The sequence below is a fragment of the Diabrotica virgifera genome, chromosome 1, assembly GCF_917563875.1.
Source record: "Diabrotica virgifera virgifera chromosome 1, PGI_DIABVI_V3a".
Lineage (NCBI taxonomy): Eukaryota > Metazoa > Arthropoda > Insecta > Coleoptera > Chrysomelidae > Diabrotica > Diabrotica virgifera.
The window spans coordinates 78,072,712-78,086,790 of record NC_065443.1 but is presented as its reverse complement, the minus strand read 5'-3'; the positions used below and the strand labels follow the sequence as shown (position 1 = coordinate 78,086,790).

The window sequence follows — 14,079 nt, the reverse complement described above, 5'->3', positions numbered from 1 at the left end:
TCATGAAAATAAAACACTGCTAAACAAATCTCAAAGTCCGCCTACCAATGAAACGAGTGTGATTCATGCTCATGGCACATTTTTATTTACGGAGAGTTTCATAAATGGCCGGACGTATATTTGTTTAGCAGTGTTTTATTTCCATGAAACGTAATTTACGTTTCATGTTTCTTTGATGTACGGCCTACCTAAGCCAAGCCGCACACCAAAAAAACATGAAACGAAAAACATGAAACATGAAACGAAAAACATGTTTCATGAAAAGAAAACAGTGCTAAACAAATCTCAAAGTCCGCCTACCAATGAAACGAGTGTGATTCATGCTCATGACACATTTTTATTTTCGGAGAATTTCATAAATGGCCGGACATATATTTGTTTAGCAATGGTTTATTTCCATGAAACGTATTTTACGTTTCATGTTTCTTTGATGTGCGGCCTGCCTTAGGGAACAAATTAGCCTGTTTCATAGTTACGTATTGTATTTTTTTACCTTGCTTGTTTCTCATATCTTAGTGGTCGACGAGATGAAGATTAGGAAGAATTCGTAAATAAAAACAAACATATCAATCAATAACAACTAATTTATTAACCAAAAAACTGCATTTCCATTGCAAAAAAACAAGTGTTTTTGAGTATACAACTAGATACATGTAGATTATAATATTACACGAGCATTTTCAACCTAAATGTTAGGTTAAACCAGTTTGGTTTCACGATCACTAATAAATTTTGTTCATAAGAATTTACATGTCTCTGTGGAAAGAAATAGAGATCATAAACAGCGTATAGAAATTATTGTACCCGTAAGACTTACCAAGGTAATTATGCTTTGTTTTTAAACCAGGAGGAGTAAACAAAAGACACATTCACACCCAATAATGTCACTAGAAAAATAACCAGATTCATCTTCTTTTTTGGTTGATCGTGTCGGCCTTCTACGGTAATCCATAAATATTATAAAGTAAGCGCCATCGTACTAAATACATAGGAACATTGAGCTATTACAGTCCTGGACCCTTCACTATAGAAACTGAATATTAACATAAAAAGTTAACAAATAATAGATCAGCTGTATCTAATTTTGACGTTTATAGTTGTCATTTTGTTAAAGCTGTAAAGTATGTATTGTAATATTCTTGGTGTTTGAATAAAGTTATTTGAAAGCAGAGTAATAATACTATTAATGTATTTTTTGTATGGAGAAACAATTATTTTGAATAGTTTCTTGACAGTAACATGACAGAGATGAAAGTCACATCTGAGAACGGACCGGATTAGCCCATAAGCATAGCAATTAGGTACCTACTAGTGATGTAACGAATATTCGTATTCGCATTCGCGAAATTTGTGCGAATATGAAAACCAGAAAAAAAAATAATTTTAAGATAATATTAGGTTAATAAAATCAAAATCTATAGAGCATTCCAGGGTGACGTCATTTGACAGCGACTGATGGGCAAAATAGTGTAAACAAACTAGGTTAAGTGTAGAAAACCATTGTTTAATTTAAGAATATGATTAAAATACCAGCGTTTTGTTCAGTTTGAAAGTGTTCCAGTAAAGGTAAAAGAGATAAAGTAAGTTTTTTTATAATACCAGCCGCATTTAAAGACCGAAATGTTTTAAATCACTATAATCACAATACACTGTAAACAGAACGACGATATGGGCCAAGAAAACTGATTTTCTGATTATATCCGGTTTTTGCATCCCCTACGAGGGTGTCCTATATCCAATATTTGAAATTTTTGTAGTTAAAACCACAGATTTTTTTACAATAAAACGAGAAAATAGCCAAAATAATACCAAAAACACAATTTTTGTCCCTCAGCAACGGTGTCGAAAGCCACGTGACCTGGAATGGTCAATTCACTTCTCATCTTTTTTATTAAGAAAAGATAACTTAACCTCAAACATGCAGCTACTCTCAAATGGAAATATGCAGGATAAAGAGACGGAAGATGGAATGAAGCGATAACTCACTGGAGACCTTGGGACTACAAAAGAGGAAGGAGCAGACCACAGACGAGATGGTCGGATGATCCAAAAAGATACGCAGGGACCAGATCGACAGCATTAGCACTGAACCGAGAAGAGTAGAAAAATAAGGGGGAGGCCTACGTTCAACTTTGGACAAATGAAGAGCAATAGAAAGATAGAACTTAACCTTGTATAATGACATTATCAGCCTTCACTTTTTTTATTATTTGGTATTATGTAATAAACCTTAAGATTCAGATTGATTTACACTAAATATCAATTAACTTTTCATTATAAAAGGAAACATTACAAAAATAGAAACAAATTCAATGTTCAAAAAATGACATTCGTTACATCACTAGTACCTACCCATGTATCTAGTAGGGTGGCGCTTACTGTATATTATGCTAATACGACGCTAAAGTATTCTAAAAACAACTGTTTTTTTTATATAAAAGCAAACTAAAAATCTAAAAATTAAAGGAATAACACAGAAAACACAAAAATTGCCGATATAACTTAATTAACCTATGAAATGCAAATAGTGTCAAAATTTCCACAAAAGTCATTAGTGTCGATTAGTGTCAAAATTTCATAACAGTGGAGTAAACTTGCCTGAGGTTGGACCAATTACAAACAAGCATTACAGCGCGGTAAATTTGAATTACTATTCCTGGTTTAAAAACAGATTATAGTAACCCTATTTGGGGAATCTTTTTTTTATAACATTTATATCTTATCATATGATTTAAAATCATATCTAAATATATATCTTATCATATGATTTAAAAAAATCAACTCTTGATCAGATGTTCAATAAGACCCTCATCTTCAGTGCTCAGTGGTTTTGAGAAGAATATTTAAAAAGAAGCAAAACTAGTTTAATGTAAAGCAGTGATCCAAAAGTATTCACATTCCTATTTGAAAATATCTCTTAAAAACGTAGCATTTTCTTAATTATACCCTGATAAGGTAGCAGATCGATATTCTATAGACTCTATACTTTAATTTTCTTCAGAAGTTATCCAATAAATGACGATACATCCCTACTTTCTAGTCTGAAAATAAATATAATTGAGCCTTAAATACATATTGGGGAACGAAACAAGTTTTTGTAACATCGAGTAGGGAAGGCAAACTAGAAAACAAATCAATATATTTTTTGTATCATACTTGTTACTAATAAAATAATTGTTTAAACGTTGATCTACATACTTTAAAAAGAAAATAGGTTTCAGATAAAGTAAGTTTGGTAAAATTAAAACATCTACACAAATAGTAAATTTACAAATGGGAAAAGATATCACACATATTTATTATACAGTGAAGTAATTGTTGAATTGGGCATATAAGTAAAGTTTTTTGTATTAAAATTGATAGAAATACGTCTAGTGGCTTCTGTTTAAAAGTTTAATACATGAAACCACTTCTACTCGAGAATATTATCTACTATTTTACTACTGAATCGATAGAAGTATATATTGCAGCTCCTGGATGAAATATAGGGCTGTTACCGATATGCAACATGTTTTCTGGTGCCCCATTTGACAGCGTAGGATCCAACACAATGTTTGTTATGTTTGATATTTGTTAGTTCTTTTGAGTTTCTACCCTGTGTGTGCAGAATGTAAAAAGGCCATTTAGACCTATATGTACGACCACATGCCCAATCTATGAATTAAAGCACTGTACAACTGTGTTCTATTAGCTTTTAATATTACTGTATTTACATAAAAAAGGATTTTGCTACAATCAATCCGGAATTTATTTCATATTCATAAAAAAAAAAGTCAACTACAACTCCCTATAGCTGCTTATCGGCAATCTGAAAACATAAAAGGTCTTGTTTGAAATGCTAGTGACCATATTTGTATCAAAGTAATACAGTAATGTTGACTTTTGGTTTTCAGATAGCTGCTAGAGCTGTTTTGGAAAAGCACTGTTTATATTTTACTACTTATGTTTATTTCATGAATCATTTTACATGTGGAAATAAAAAAATAAATTACAACGATGATGAATAACTTACATTAGCGTCTAGTACGTACAACCTAAGATCCATAGAACACACAAAAATTAATCAATGAAGAATATTTACAATTTTCGACGTATTCGTTTTTAAAAATCATTTACCCAACAATCATTATCGTCATGTATCTGGCTGTTACCTCGTAGGTGATTGTAATACTTATAAATTAATAAATTTATAATATGTATTAAGTTTTAGACTGCTTAATTTGAATCTCACATTAATCATTTTCTGATAATGTATTATTTTCAAGTGTACTGATCACATTGAGCTTCTAGCTGAACATAAACTATAACTTTCTTGTACTTGTGCTGTGCACAGTATAATCATACTCGTATTTCTCATTTTCTATAATGGGTCGCGCAGTGAAGCACTTAAGTTCAAATCAAGGTACGATCCATTTTTAGTGTTATGTGAGGTTAAACATATATCTTTATTATTTCGAGAACTGCTCACTAGCAAAGATTCACATATAGTCATACAATCTTTTTAAGAGACTCATTCATATTAAGCTCAGCTGAGTGCCAATTGTTCGAGGTGTGCAATAATTATATTAGGTTTGTTCCAACACGACGAAGCACCGTCATATAACAATCACGTTACTAGATAATTAACGTTCCATGGGTTCCATGGTAACGAAATAATACGTTCCATGGTAGTGCGCAGGGCGGTGATCGTTACATGGACCGTTTCTCGTTGTGTTGGAACAAACCTATTGACAATTTCATTGTTTATGTAATTTCACACCTCCAACAATAGCACCCGCTGAACTGAATATTAAGATTGTAAAATATACAAGAGTCTCTTAGAAAGATTGTAAAATATACCCCAATAATTGATCAACTACTAAATAATATTTTTGAAATATAAAGTAATGAAATAAAAAGTATAAATAGTTATCAAACATTTTAAATTATATTTTGTTTGTCCTATGGAATATCAAAAACACTCAAATTCAACAAATAAAAAACACGAAAAAGATCACATTATATTGACGGTTTTTGGTAGTACAATTATAATGAAATGCAAAAATCGTAATTTGCTAAACGTTGGAAAAGACGTCAAAATCATCAACTACCTAATTTTCTAAGGCTTCATATTGCAACCGTTGCTAGGAGTACCGTAATGTCATCCGGTTTCCCACCTGAAACATAAAAAATACATATAAAGCTAAATTCAAAATCAAACATTAGAATCTGGTTGTAGATATGACCACTTATTTCACTTATTCCCCGTTAAAGTACGTTCATACTACGGTATAAATAGTTTTATTTTGTAACGAGAACTACGGACGTTTTGGTGTAAATTTGTCTTCTTCCATAGCCTCCTTGATAACAGGCAGACCTAGAAATAGCGCTATTGGGGGATGGCAGGAGACATATTTAAATCAAAACGAAACCGTATATTTTCTATTTTTACTAATGCCATACTCTGTAGAGTACAAAGACTCGTTTCATACAGGTTCTCTGAACCGCATATTGGAATATTTTCCTAGCGGTGCCTTTTGATATTGTCATATCTGGGTTAACAGAGAACTTGAATCGAGTCGACATTCATATACGTTATTGGTATATACCAATTATACATACCTACCATAGACTTATGACGTAGATATATTAATACCTACTATCAGTTCTGTTTTTGTGACGGTACGCACCGGTACGCCGCGCGCCGTACCGGCACCTCTTGGGACAAAAAATAAAAATAACAACCAAATTATAGACAAACTCCTGAATTTTTTCCTTGCTCCCAAATAGCTTTAAAACGACCTTATTGAGGCTAAATTTAAAAAGTTTTCCCAGGGGCAGACCCCCTTATGAACCCCCCCCCCCCCAGACCCCCGGAACATTGCGTACCGGAACCTCTATTGTTACAAAAACAGCACTGCCTACTATTATACGATATTATGAAAAGTGCCCGAAACAAATGAGAAGCAATAAAAAGCCCTATTGCACAAGAGATGATGATAATGGTGATTTAATAACACACAACTAGGGAAACGATTTAATATCTTTTGAGTTTTTTTGATAACATAATAATAAGCAAACACACACCTCACAATAATAAAAATCTCCAACCAGATATTTATTCAAGATTTAAATACATACAGTGATGAGCGCGCTAATAACCGGCAAAATAACACAAAAGATGGAAAACATAATACATTGCGAAACAAAAAGAGATGAAGCCAGTGGAGGTGAAAATTATCGTTATAAACGTAAAAATTACCATTACATTACCTAGTTTCTCACCTTTAGACGTCTGTGACAAGAGTATTTTATAAAATTCTACTGTCACAGTGACAGTTGTCATACTCCTCTGATACATCTAAAGATGGGAAACTATGTAATGTAATGTTAATTATTCATACGTTTATAACGATAATTTCCACCTCCACTAGTTTCATCTCTTTTTGTTGCGCAATGTATTATGTTTTCCATCTTTTGCGTTATTTTGTCGGTTATTAGCTCGCTCATCACTGTATATGCAATATTTTCTTATGGTCCTGTATAAAATGTTTCATTTATTCATCATGACATATAAATTGTGATCATATGAACTCCAAAAGATGTTTTTTAGTTTTTTATATTTTAGTTATTTATACAGGGTGAGTGGGGAGGAACGCCCCAAACTCTAAGGCTGTATAATATACGTAAAAATAATCAAAAATAACTCATATGTTGTTATTCGATTTTCATTTGTTTCCGAGATATGGGCGCTAAAATTTTTTTCTACGAGCGTGCAAAAATGTCTATTTTCGCGCACGCATTTTAGTTTAGACAGTTTCACTTTTCCGCACGCGTGTTACTTTTCCGCACGCGGTTTTTACTTTTCCGCACGCGTGTTAATTGAGATATGTTAATATGGCCTTAAAGTAATTATAATACATGCAATAAACTAATATTTAGATATTATTTACTAATTTATTTCAAATATATCTGATTGTGTTCCTGTTTTAATGAAATTAACGCGACAATTCGATGAAATACAATTATTTTGACATAATATTCGAAAGTAAAATCGGTAGACAATAACAGTCGTTTTGAATCATCGTTATGGAAACCAAGATCGTCGTCATGCTAACTAATTATATTGAAAGTTTGGTTTTGACAACCTTGTCAAAGAATTAATTTGTGTATGTATTTTCATATTAATTAAATTAATTGATTAAGATTTGGTAATTTTTTAAAGACTCTTAGAAAAAATATTGTTCCTAACTCTTGCAGAAAGTCTTTTTTCCGCACTCGACTGCTTGCCTAACTCCCGCTTCGCGACGTTCGGCAAACTGCAGTGGCGTGCGGAAAATAATGACTTTCTGCACTTGTTAGGAAAATAACTATTGTTACAAATTGACGATTTATCTATTGCTCCAAAACCGGTTGAGCTGTGCAAATGAACTTTGGTGGGTTTTAAGACAAGTTATTGCGCATATTTTGACACACAATTAAGAATTTTATATTCACCATTGGCACGCGTACGGATAAGGGTCTGAAATTTTTTAAAGAAAAAAAAATAGTACGCCAGTGAGATATTTCAAATTAAAAATAATTATTTTTGAATTCCCTGTTCAATTTCTGACAATCCATCTATCTTCATGTTTGTTCATACGACGACGCTTCGTTTTTATGCAAAAAATAAAATATCTTAACGCTTACAAAGTATTCGAAATAAGTTTCTACACATTCATATAGAAACTTCGTCGAAAACTTTGTAAGCGTCGCATGAAAAAAAGGGAATATAGTTTTTTTATCACAAATTAAACGAGTAATTCAAGAAAGATTTTTAATTTGAAATATTTCAGTGGCGTACCATTTTTATCTTTAAAAAATTTCAGACTATTACCCGTACGCGCGCCAATGGTGAATATAAAATTCTTAATTGTGTATCAAAACATGCGCAATAACTATGTCTTAAAACCCACCACATTTCATTTGCACAACTCAACCGGTTTTAGAGCAATAAATAAATCGTCAGTTTGTAATAAAATTTTAACAACCCGCATCTCAGAAACAAATGAAAATCGAATAACAACATATGTGTTATTTTTGACTATTTTTACGTATATTATACAGTCTTAAAGTTTGGCGCGTTCCTCCCCACTCACCATGTATATAAAAAATAAAACTATAAATAAATTTTCTTACGGTTCGTAAAAACCAATAAACTAAGAAGCATGTCATAATTTTTTCATGATGATCCACTAGCAGTAACTCCTTTCGAACAGCTGATGGCTAGTAAAAACTAGATTTGATTAGGAGTAATATTAGCAGTATAAACCATTTTATTAATAATAATTGGTTTAAGTACAGATATACTACGCGTATAATAATTAGGAACTTGTGTAAATAGGGAACAACAAAAAGTTATTTTCGTGATACGTACTAGCTGTTAAAGTTTTACTATTGAAATTTATTTTGCTTTTTCAACTTTCCCTATTCAAATCAATACGAATTTTATTAATACATACATATATATATATATATACGACCACTTAGATGATCTAAAATATACATAAACTCAAATTTTTAAACAAAGAAAAATCTAAAATATCTCTGTAGGCCGGGAAGCAGAATTTTTGGTAACAACTTTTATTTGAGCCTTCTACAATTTGCAAGGCAAACAGACCGATAAATAGTAGCAGTGCCGGATTAACCAATAGGCAAAGTAGGCAGCTGCCTATGGGCCTCGGCCCCATAGGGGGCCTCGCAGGGCCCAAAATGAAAAAATGATAATAAGATTTAGATAAAAATTATAAATCATATTATTATGTTGAAAAATTAAAATATCGCGCAATACCATAAAACTGATGGTGTACGTATAAAACTACATTACAATGCATACTTTTGTTCACATATAGAAAGCTTATGTTGTGAGAATAAGTCGCTAATTAAGGCCGATGCCACATTATGCGTTTTGACCGGATGCGTTTCCGCCGCATCCGGTGAAAACGCATAGTGTGACAGATCGGTCCGGTTGCGTTGGAAACGGATGCGTTTTGAGTCATCGGTACGCGCTTACAAACTGCACAAAACTAAACGCATAGTGTGGCAGGTCGGTCCGGTTGCGTTGGAAACGGATGCGTTTTCACCGCATCCGTTCAAAACGCATAATGTGGCATCGGCCTAATGCCGTTTGGTAGAAGGAACAGGACTGCCTATCAGTCTGCATGGTTTCTTAGAAAAGTAGTAAAAGCAAGAGCAACGAGTCTGCGCCCCCTCGATACCCTCTCCATTACCCATGCCTTTCGCTACATGTCAGGCAAATACAATGGCCTCCAGGCTAACAGACATTTATCTAAGATTAACAAACTTGCAATTTACATTTTTTGTGCCGCACACTCGCTTTATTTGGAGTAAGTGCTGCTAAAAGTTGCGTTGGACCCGTTCGAGCAATATCGTATTTTGAATTTGTTCAGTCCGTGTACAACCTCTTTGAGCCTGTACCCACCGTTGGGAAGCTACTGTCAAATGTAACTCAACTTTCTTTCAACTCAAGCGATCCCATTCGCCACGATCTAAACAAGGGCTTTGTCTATCGGTTACAACGCCTTTAGATCTGCTGTTCATACCCTTGCTAAAGACCCTAATCAGAAAGCTGAAACAGTTCATGAGGCTAAATGTTTGTTGAAAGAAATGTCAAAACAGAAACATTCATAATGAATGAATTTTGGGTAACAATTTTAGAACTCATCAACGCTGTCAGTAAATCATTGCAGAGACAAGAGATTGAACTCAAAACTGCAATTTAGCTTCTAAAATGACTTTTGGAGTTCTTGAAATCCCAAAGAAATAATTTTGCTCACTACGAGCAGTAGGTTTAAGATCTACAATACTCTGAATATACCAACGAGTGTAAACAAACGGGAGCAAGAAAACTACCTTTTGATGATGGTAATTCCAATGAAGTTTTTCTACAGGGCGGAGAAAAGTTAAAGGCTGAAACGAATCTACCAATTTTGGATAAGCTAATCATTTAGCTGAATCGTCAGTTGACAGCGTACGAGTAACTCAGTATTAAATTGGGTATTTTGTGTGTTTTTCCAAAAATGAGTGATACTCAAATAAAGTAGTGTGCTTCAAAACTACATGAAAACTAGACATATTGAACCTGAAATTTAAGATGACCTACAGCAGTTCAAATATTTTATAGTCCATCTTCCTGACTTGTAGCGAAAACAATTTATTCCTGCTTCTTATTCTTTTTGAGTTATTTATGAGAACATATTCGAATCGAAGTTTCGAAATTTGTCAGAAGCTTGTAAGATTTATCTTACACTAATCAGGCGAACGGTTATTTTCAAAAATCAAAATTTTTTAAAAACTGTCACCCTTCGACAGTGGCACAAAATAGACTAGCATTTCCCTCAATTATATTGAGAATGATGTTGATGATGTACTCGAAAATTTATAAGTTGAAGATATTTTCAGTAGTTTTGTTTCTATGAAACTCAGGAAAGTTGCTTTATAATAATTATAAAGCTTTGAAAACTCAATCTTAATTTAATCCATAATTATTTATTATTACATAATTATGTAATAAGTAATATAGTACCTATACATATTACTGAACGAGCATGTAACGATGGGTAGGTATTACTCACGATGATGAAGTTTGAATAACTCACGTTATTCATCAGAGTGAATAATAGCCATTACATGTGAGTAGAATAATATACTTTTTCTACGACTTTCTTTTTTCATTATTAGAAAAATTATTATACTTTAAAATAAATAATTCGTATATTGATAACTATAAAAAAATAATTTTTTATTCCAAAATTCAAGCAAAATTAGATACATCAATAAACAGTTTCTTGATTATTTATTTGTTTTATTTCTTCAAGCAACTTCTTCTTAACGTGCCCTATCAAGTCCCCTTGACGTTGGCGATTAACATGGCGAAACTGTCTCTGTCTCGAGCTATTCTAAATAGGTGTTCTGCTTTCTTTATTCCTGTCCACTCCCGGATATTCTTCAACCAAGAGGCCTGCTTTCTACCAATTCCTCTGCGTCCTTCGATTTTACCCATCATAATAAGTTTAAGAATATTATACCGGTCTCCCCTTACTACGTGTCCAAAATAGGCCATCTTTCTATATTTGATGTTATCAAGCAGCTCACGGGTAGCATTTGCTCTCTTAAGGACTGCCACATTTGTCAGCATAGCCGTCCATGGTATTTTTAGAATACGTCTGTGCAGCCACATTTCAAAGGCCTCCAAACGGTTAATGGTGGATATTTTTAATGTCCATGCTTCGACACCATACAAGAGGACTGACCAAATGTAGCATTTAATCATGCGCTTTCGAAGTTGAAGTTGCAAGGTATCATTACAGAAGAATGACCTCATTTTTAAAAATGTCGTGCGGGCTATCTCGATTCTACATTTTATCTCTTTATCTGGATCTAGTTGTTCAGTAATATGGCAACCAAGATATTTAAAACTGGGTACTCTTTGAATCATATGACCATCAACATATAACCGTGAATCTTGATGGGCCAAACGGCTAAATACCATGTACTTTGTTTTTGAACAGTTTATATTTAGGCCAAACTCTTCCCACTCTGTCAATGGCATTTAAAAGGTGTTGTAATCCATTCATATCATCACTTAAAATAACTGTATCGTCTGCATATCTGATTGTATTTATCAGAATTCCATTAACCTTCACACCCCATTCCAAATTATGCAGCGCTTCCTTAAATATTCTATCTGAATACAAATTGAACAACAGTGGGGACAGTATACAACCCTGTCTGACGCCTCTTTCAAGCAACACGTTTTACAAAATGAAACAAAAATTTAAGTTGAAATCTACAAAATGTCCACTAATATATCAAAGAATGGAGGGTTACACCTCCATCTCGAAGATGGAGGGGTTATCCGAGGTTTTGGAGGAAAAAGACAACAGTGTCTTAAATGGCCTCCTAGCTTGGGTCGCCTAGGGGCCTCAAGATTCTTAATCCGGGACTGAATAGTAGACATGGAAGACTCTACGATATGCATTCTATACCTGTCTACATACTTCTCTACGTAAAAATCCAACAAAATTCTGCTTCTTAGTATGTACTCAAATATGAGTAAAGTAAGGAGAGACAACTTAAGATTTAATTTGTTTCAGGAGCAACCACAATCAATTGACATATGTTTCTCCTTTATAGAGTCCTCAGCACCAACAGCATAACCAGGATTATCCTATGGGGTGGGGGGTTGTAACTTGATTTGTCAGCAACACCTTTGAATACTCATAATGGTGTTAGCGTAAAGAGTTCAAAGTACATCCAAAAGAAGGGGGTTATAACTCCCAAAATCCCCCTTGTTACGCCACTGATCAGCACTGCCTGTGGTGTGCCCTGTAATTCTGATGACTTTAAAGAAGAAACATAATATGCCAACTGATGGTGAAATGTCTCTCTGAAACAAATTAAATCCTGTCTTTCAAATTTTCTTAAAATTTTTAACTTTACGTTACTTCTATCGTTGAACTCATCTTTTTTATCAAGTTGATAAACCGATTGGTGCAGGAGGAGAAGGAGTTTTAGGTACTTATTTTGTGGTAAATATTGACCTTAAGAAAATATGTGAACTCATCATAATATGCTCTTTTAAAAAATTCCAAAGACCTATATCTATATTTTGTCTACACGAATAACTTTAGTAGACTAACGGTAGCTGAACCCCTTATGCTTAAAATGTCCTAGGAGAATATCAAGCCGGTTTTAGGGCAAACAGATCAACAATATATCAACTATTCACGCTGAGACAGCTTCTAGAAAAGGGATGGGAGTATATCAGACCCATACACAATCTCTTCATAGACTTTCGACAGGCATATGATAGCGTAGAAAGAAGCCAAGTATGGAATGCCATGGCGGAGTTCTCAATACCAAAGAAACTCATTCGGATGATTAAAGTCTGTAAGGAGGGTGGAATATCTAAAATACGTATAAATAATAAACTGTCTGGCAGCTTTGAAATCAACAGTGGACTCAAACAGGGTGATACGTTATCTCCACTACTTTTTAACCTTATATTAGAGAAAGCCATGGCGGCCGAAATAAAAACCGAATTGCTATCGGTTCAAAGTCCCAAGCTATTAGTAGTATCCGCAGATGACATTGATCTCGTTGGAGACTCCATCCTATCCATAATCCATAAAATACTGTTATGATTTACTTTTTATTACTTTAATATCAATTAATCTTTATTTGATTACTCCAATTAATTATTTAATCAATTATCCAATTGTCGCTAATCATACAAAAAAATTAAGAAAAAATCTCAGGGTGCCTTTTTATAATACAAAAAAATAATCTAAATTATCTTATGTTATACTTATCTGCTCTCGTGGTTTCAGTATCTCTTAGTTGGTTCTAATCGGGAAAAATATTAGGAAAGGGAATTAAATAGAAATATAAAATAAGCATACAGAATTGTCTTTTATTATCAAAATCAATACTCTAAAAATCGATCAAATTTAAAACCTGTGGACACAGCTGTCCGAATGAAATTTTTACCACTTAAATTTATTCTAGTTAAAAAACAATTTATCGGTTTGTTCCCGATGACTTTGATAAAACAAGCTAAACAAACAAATTTAGGTATTCGCAAAATTACCTATACTTCCTATTTACTTTTTGAAATATTGGAATCTTAATTCATATGCTTTTACTCAAAATTTTAGTTTTCGAACATAAAAATATCTTTCACATAAATTGACTGACCTTTTACTTCACTCACTCTGATGTCTTCTCTTGACCCAAAATAGCTCTCCCTCGTTGACTATGTTAGGCTACCTATCAAAGCCCTCTCCGTTCTCAAGCTTCAAATCTATCAGCATACCAGCACCAATTCTCCAACGAGCCAGGCCTTTTTTTAACTAGTACTCGATTCAAACAGACTCCAAAAATTCTCTCCTCTCCTCACAATAATACAGAATCAAAGAGGTATTTCGTCTCAATTTGATCTGTCTTTCGTTCCACTTTTCAGCTCTATTCTCCACTATCACACAACCACTGGTACTTGCTATCTAACTATCCACGAAAACGTTGACTGCTCTTCAGCGA

General features: G+C 33.5%; 1 protein-coding gene across 1 annotated transcript in view; it reads right to left on the bottom strand.

Moving 5' to 3' along the window:
- Positions 1–566: 566 nt before the first annotated feature.
- LOC114349403 (protein phosphatase PTC7 homolog) overlaps positions 567–14,079 on the bottom strand; it is a 136,038-nt gene continuing 122,525 nt past the window's right edge. Inside the window, exon 5 of the mRNA XM_028299765.2 lies at positions 567–5,156. Within this exon, the coding sequence (XP_028155566.1) occupies positions 5,107–5,156 (50 nt within the window). The 3' untranslated portion in view covers positions 567–5,106. The remainder of the gene's footprint in view (positions 5,157–14,079) is intronic.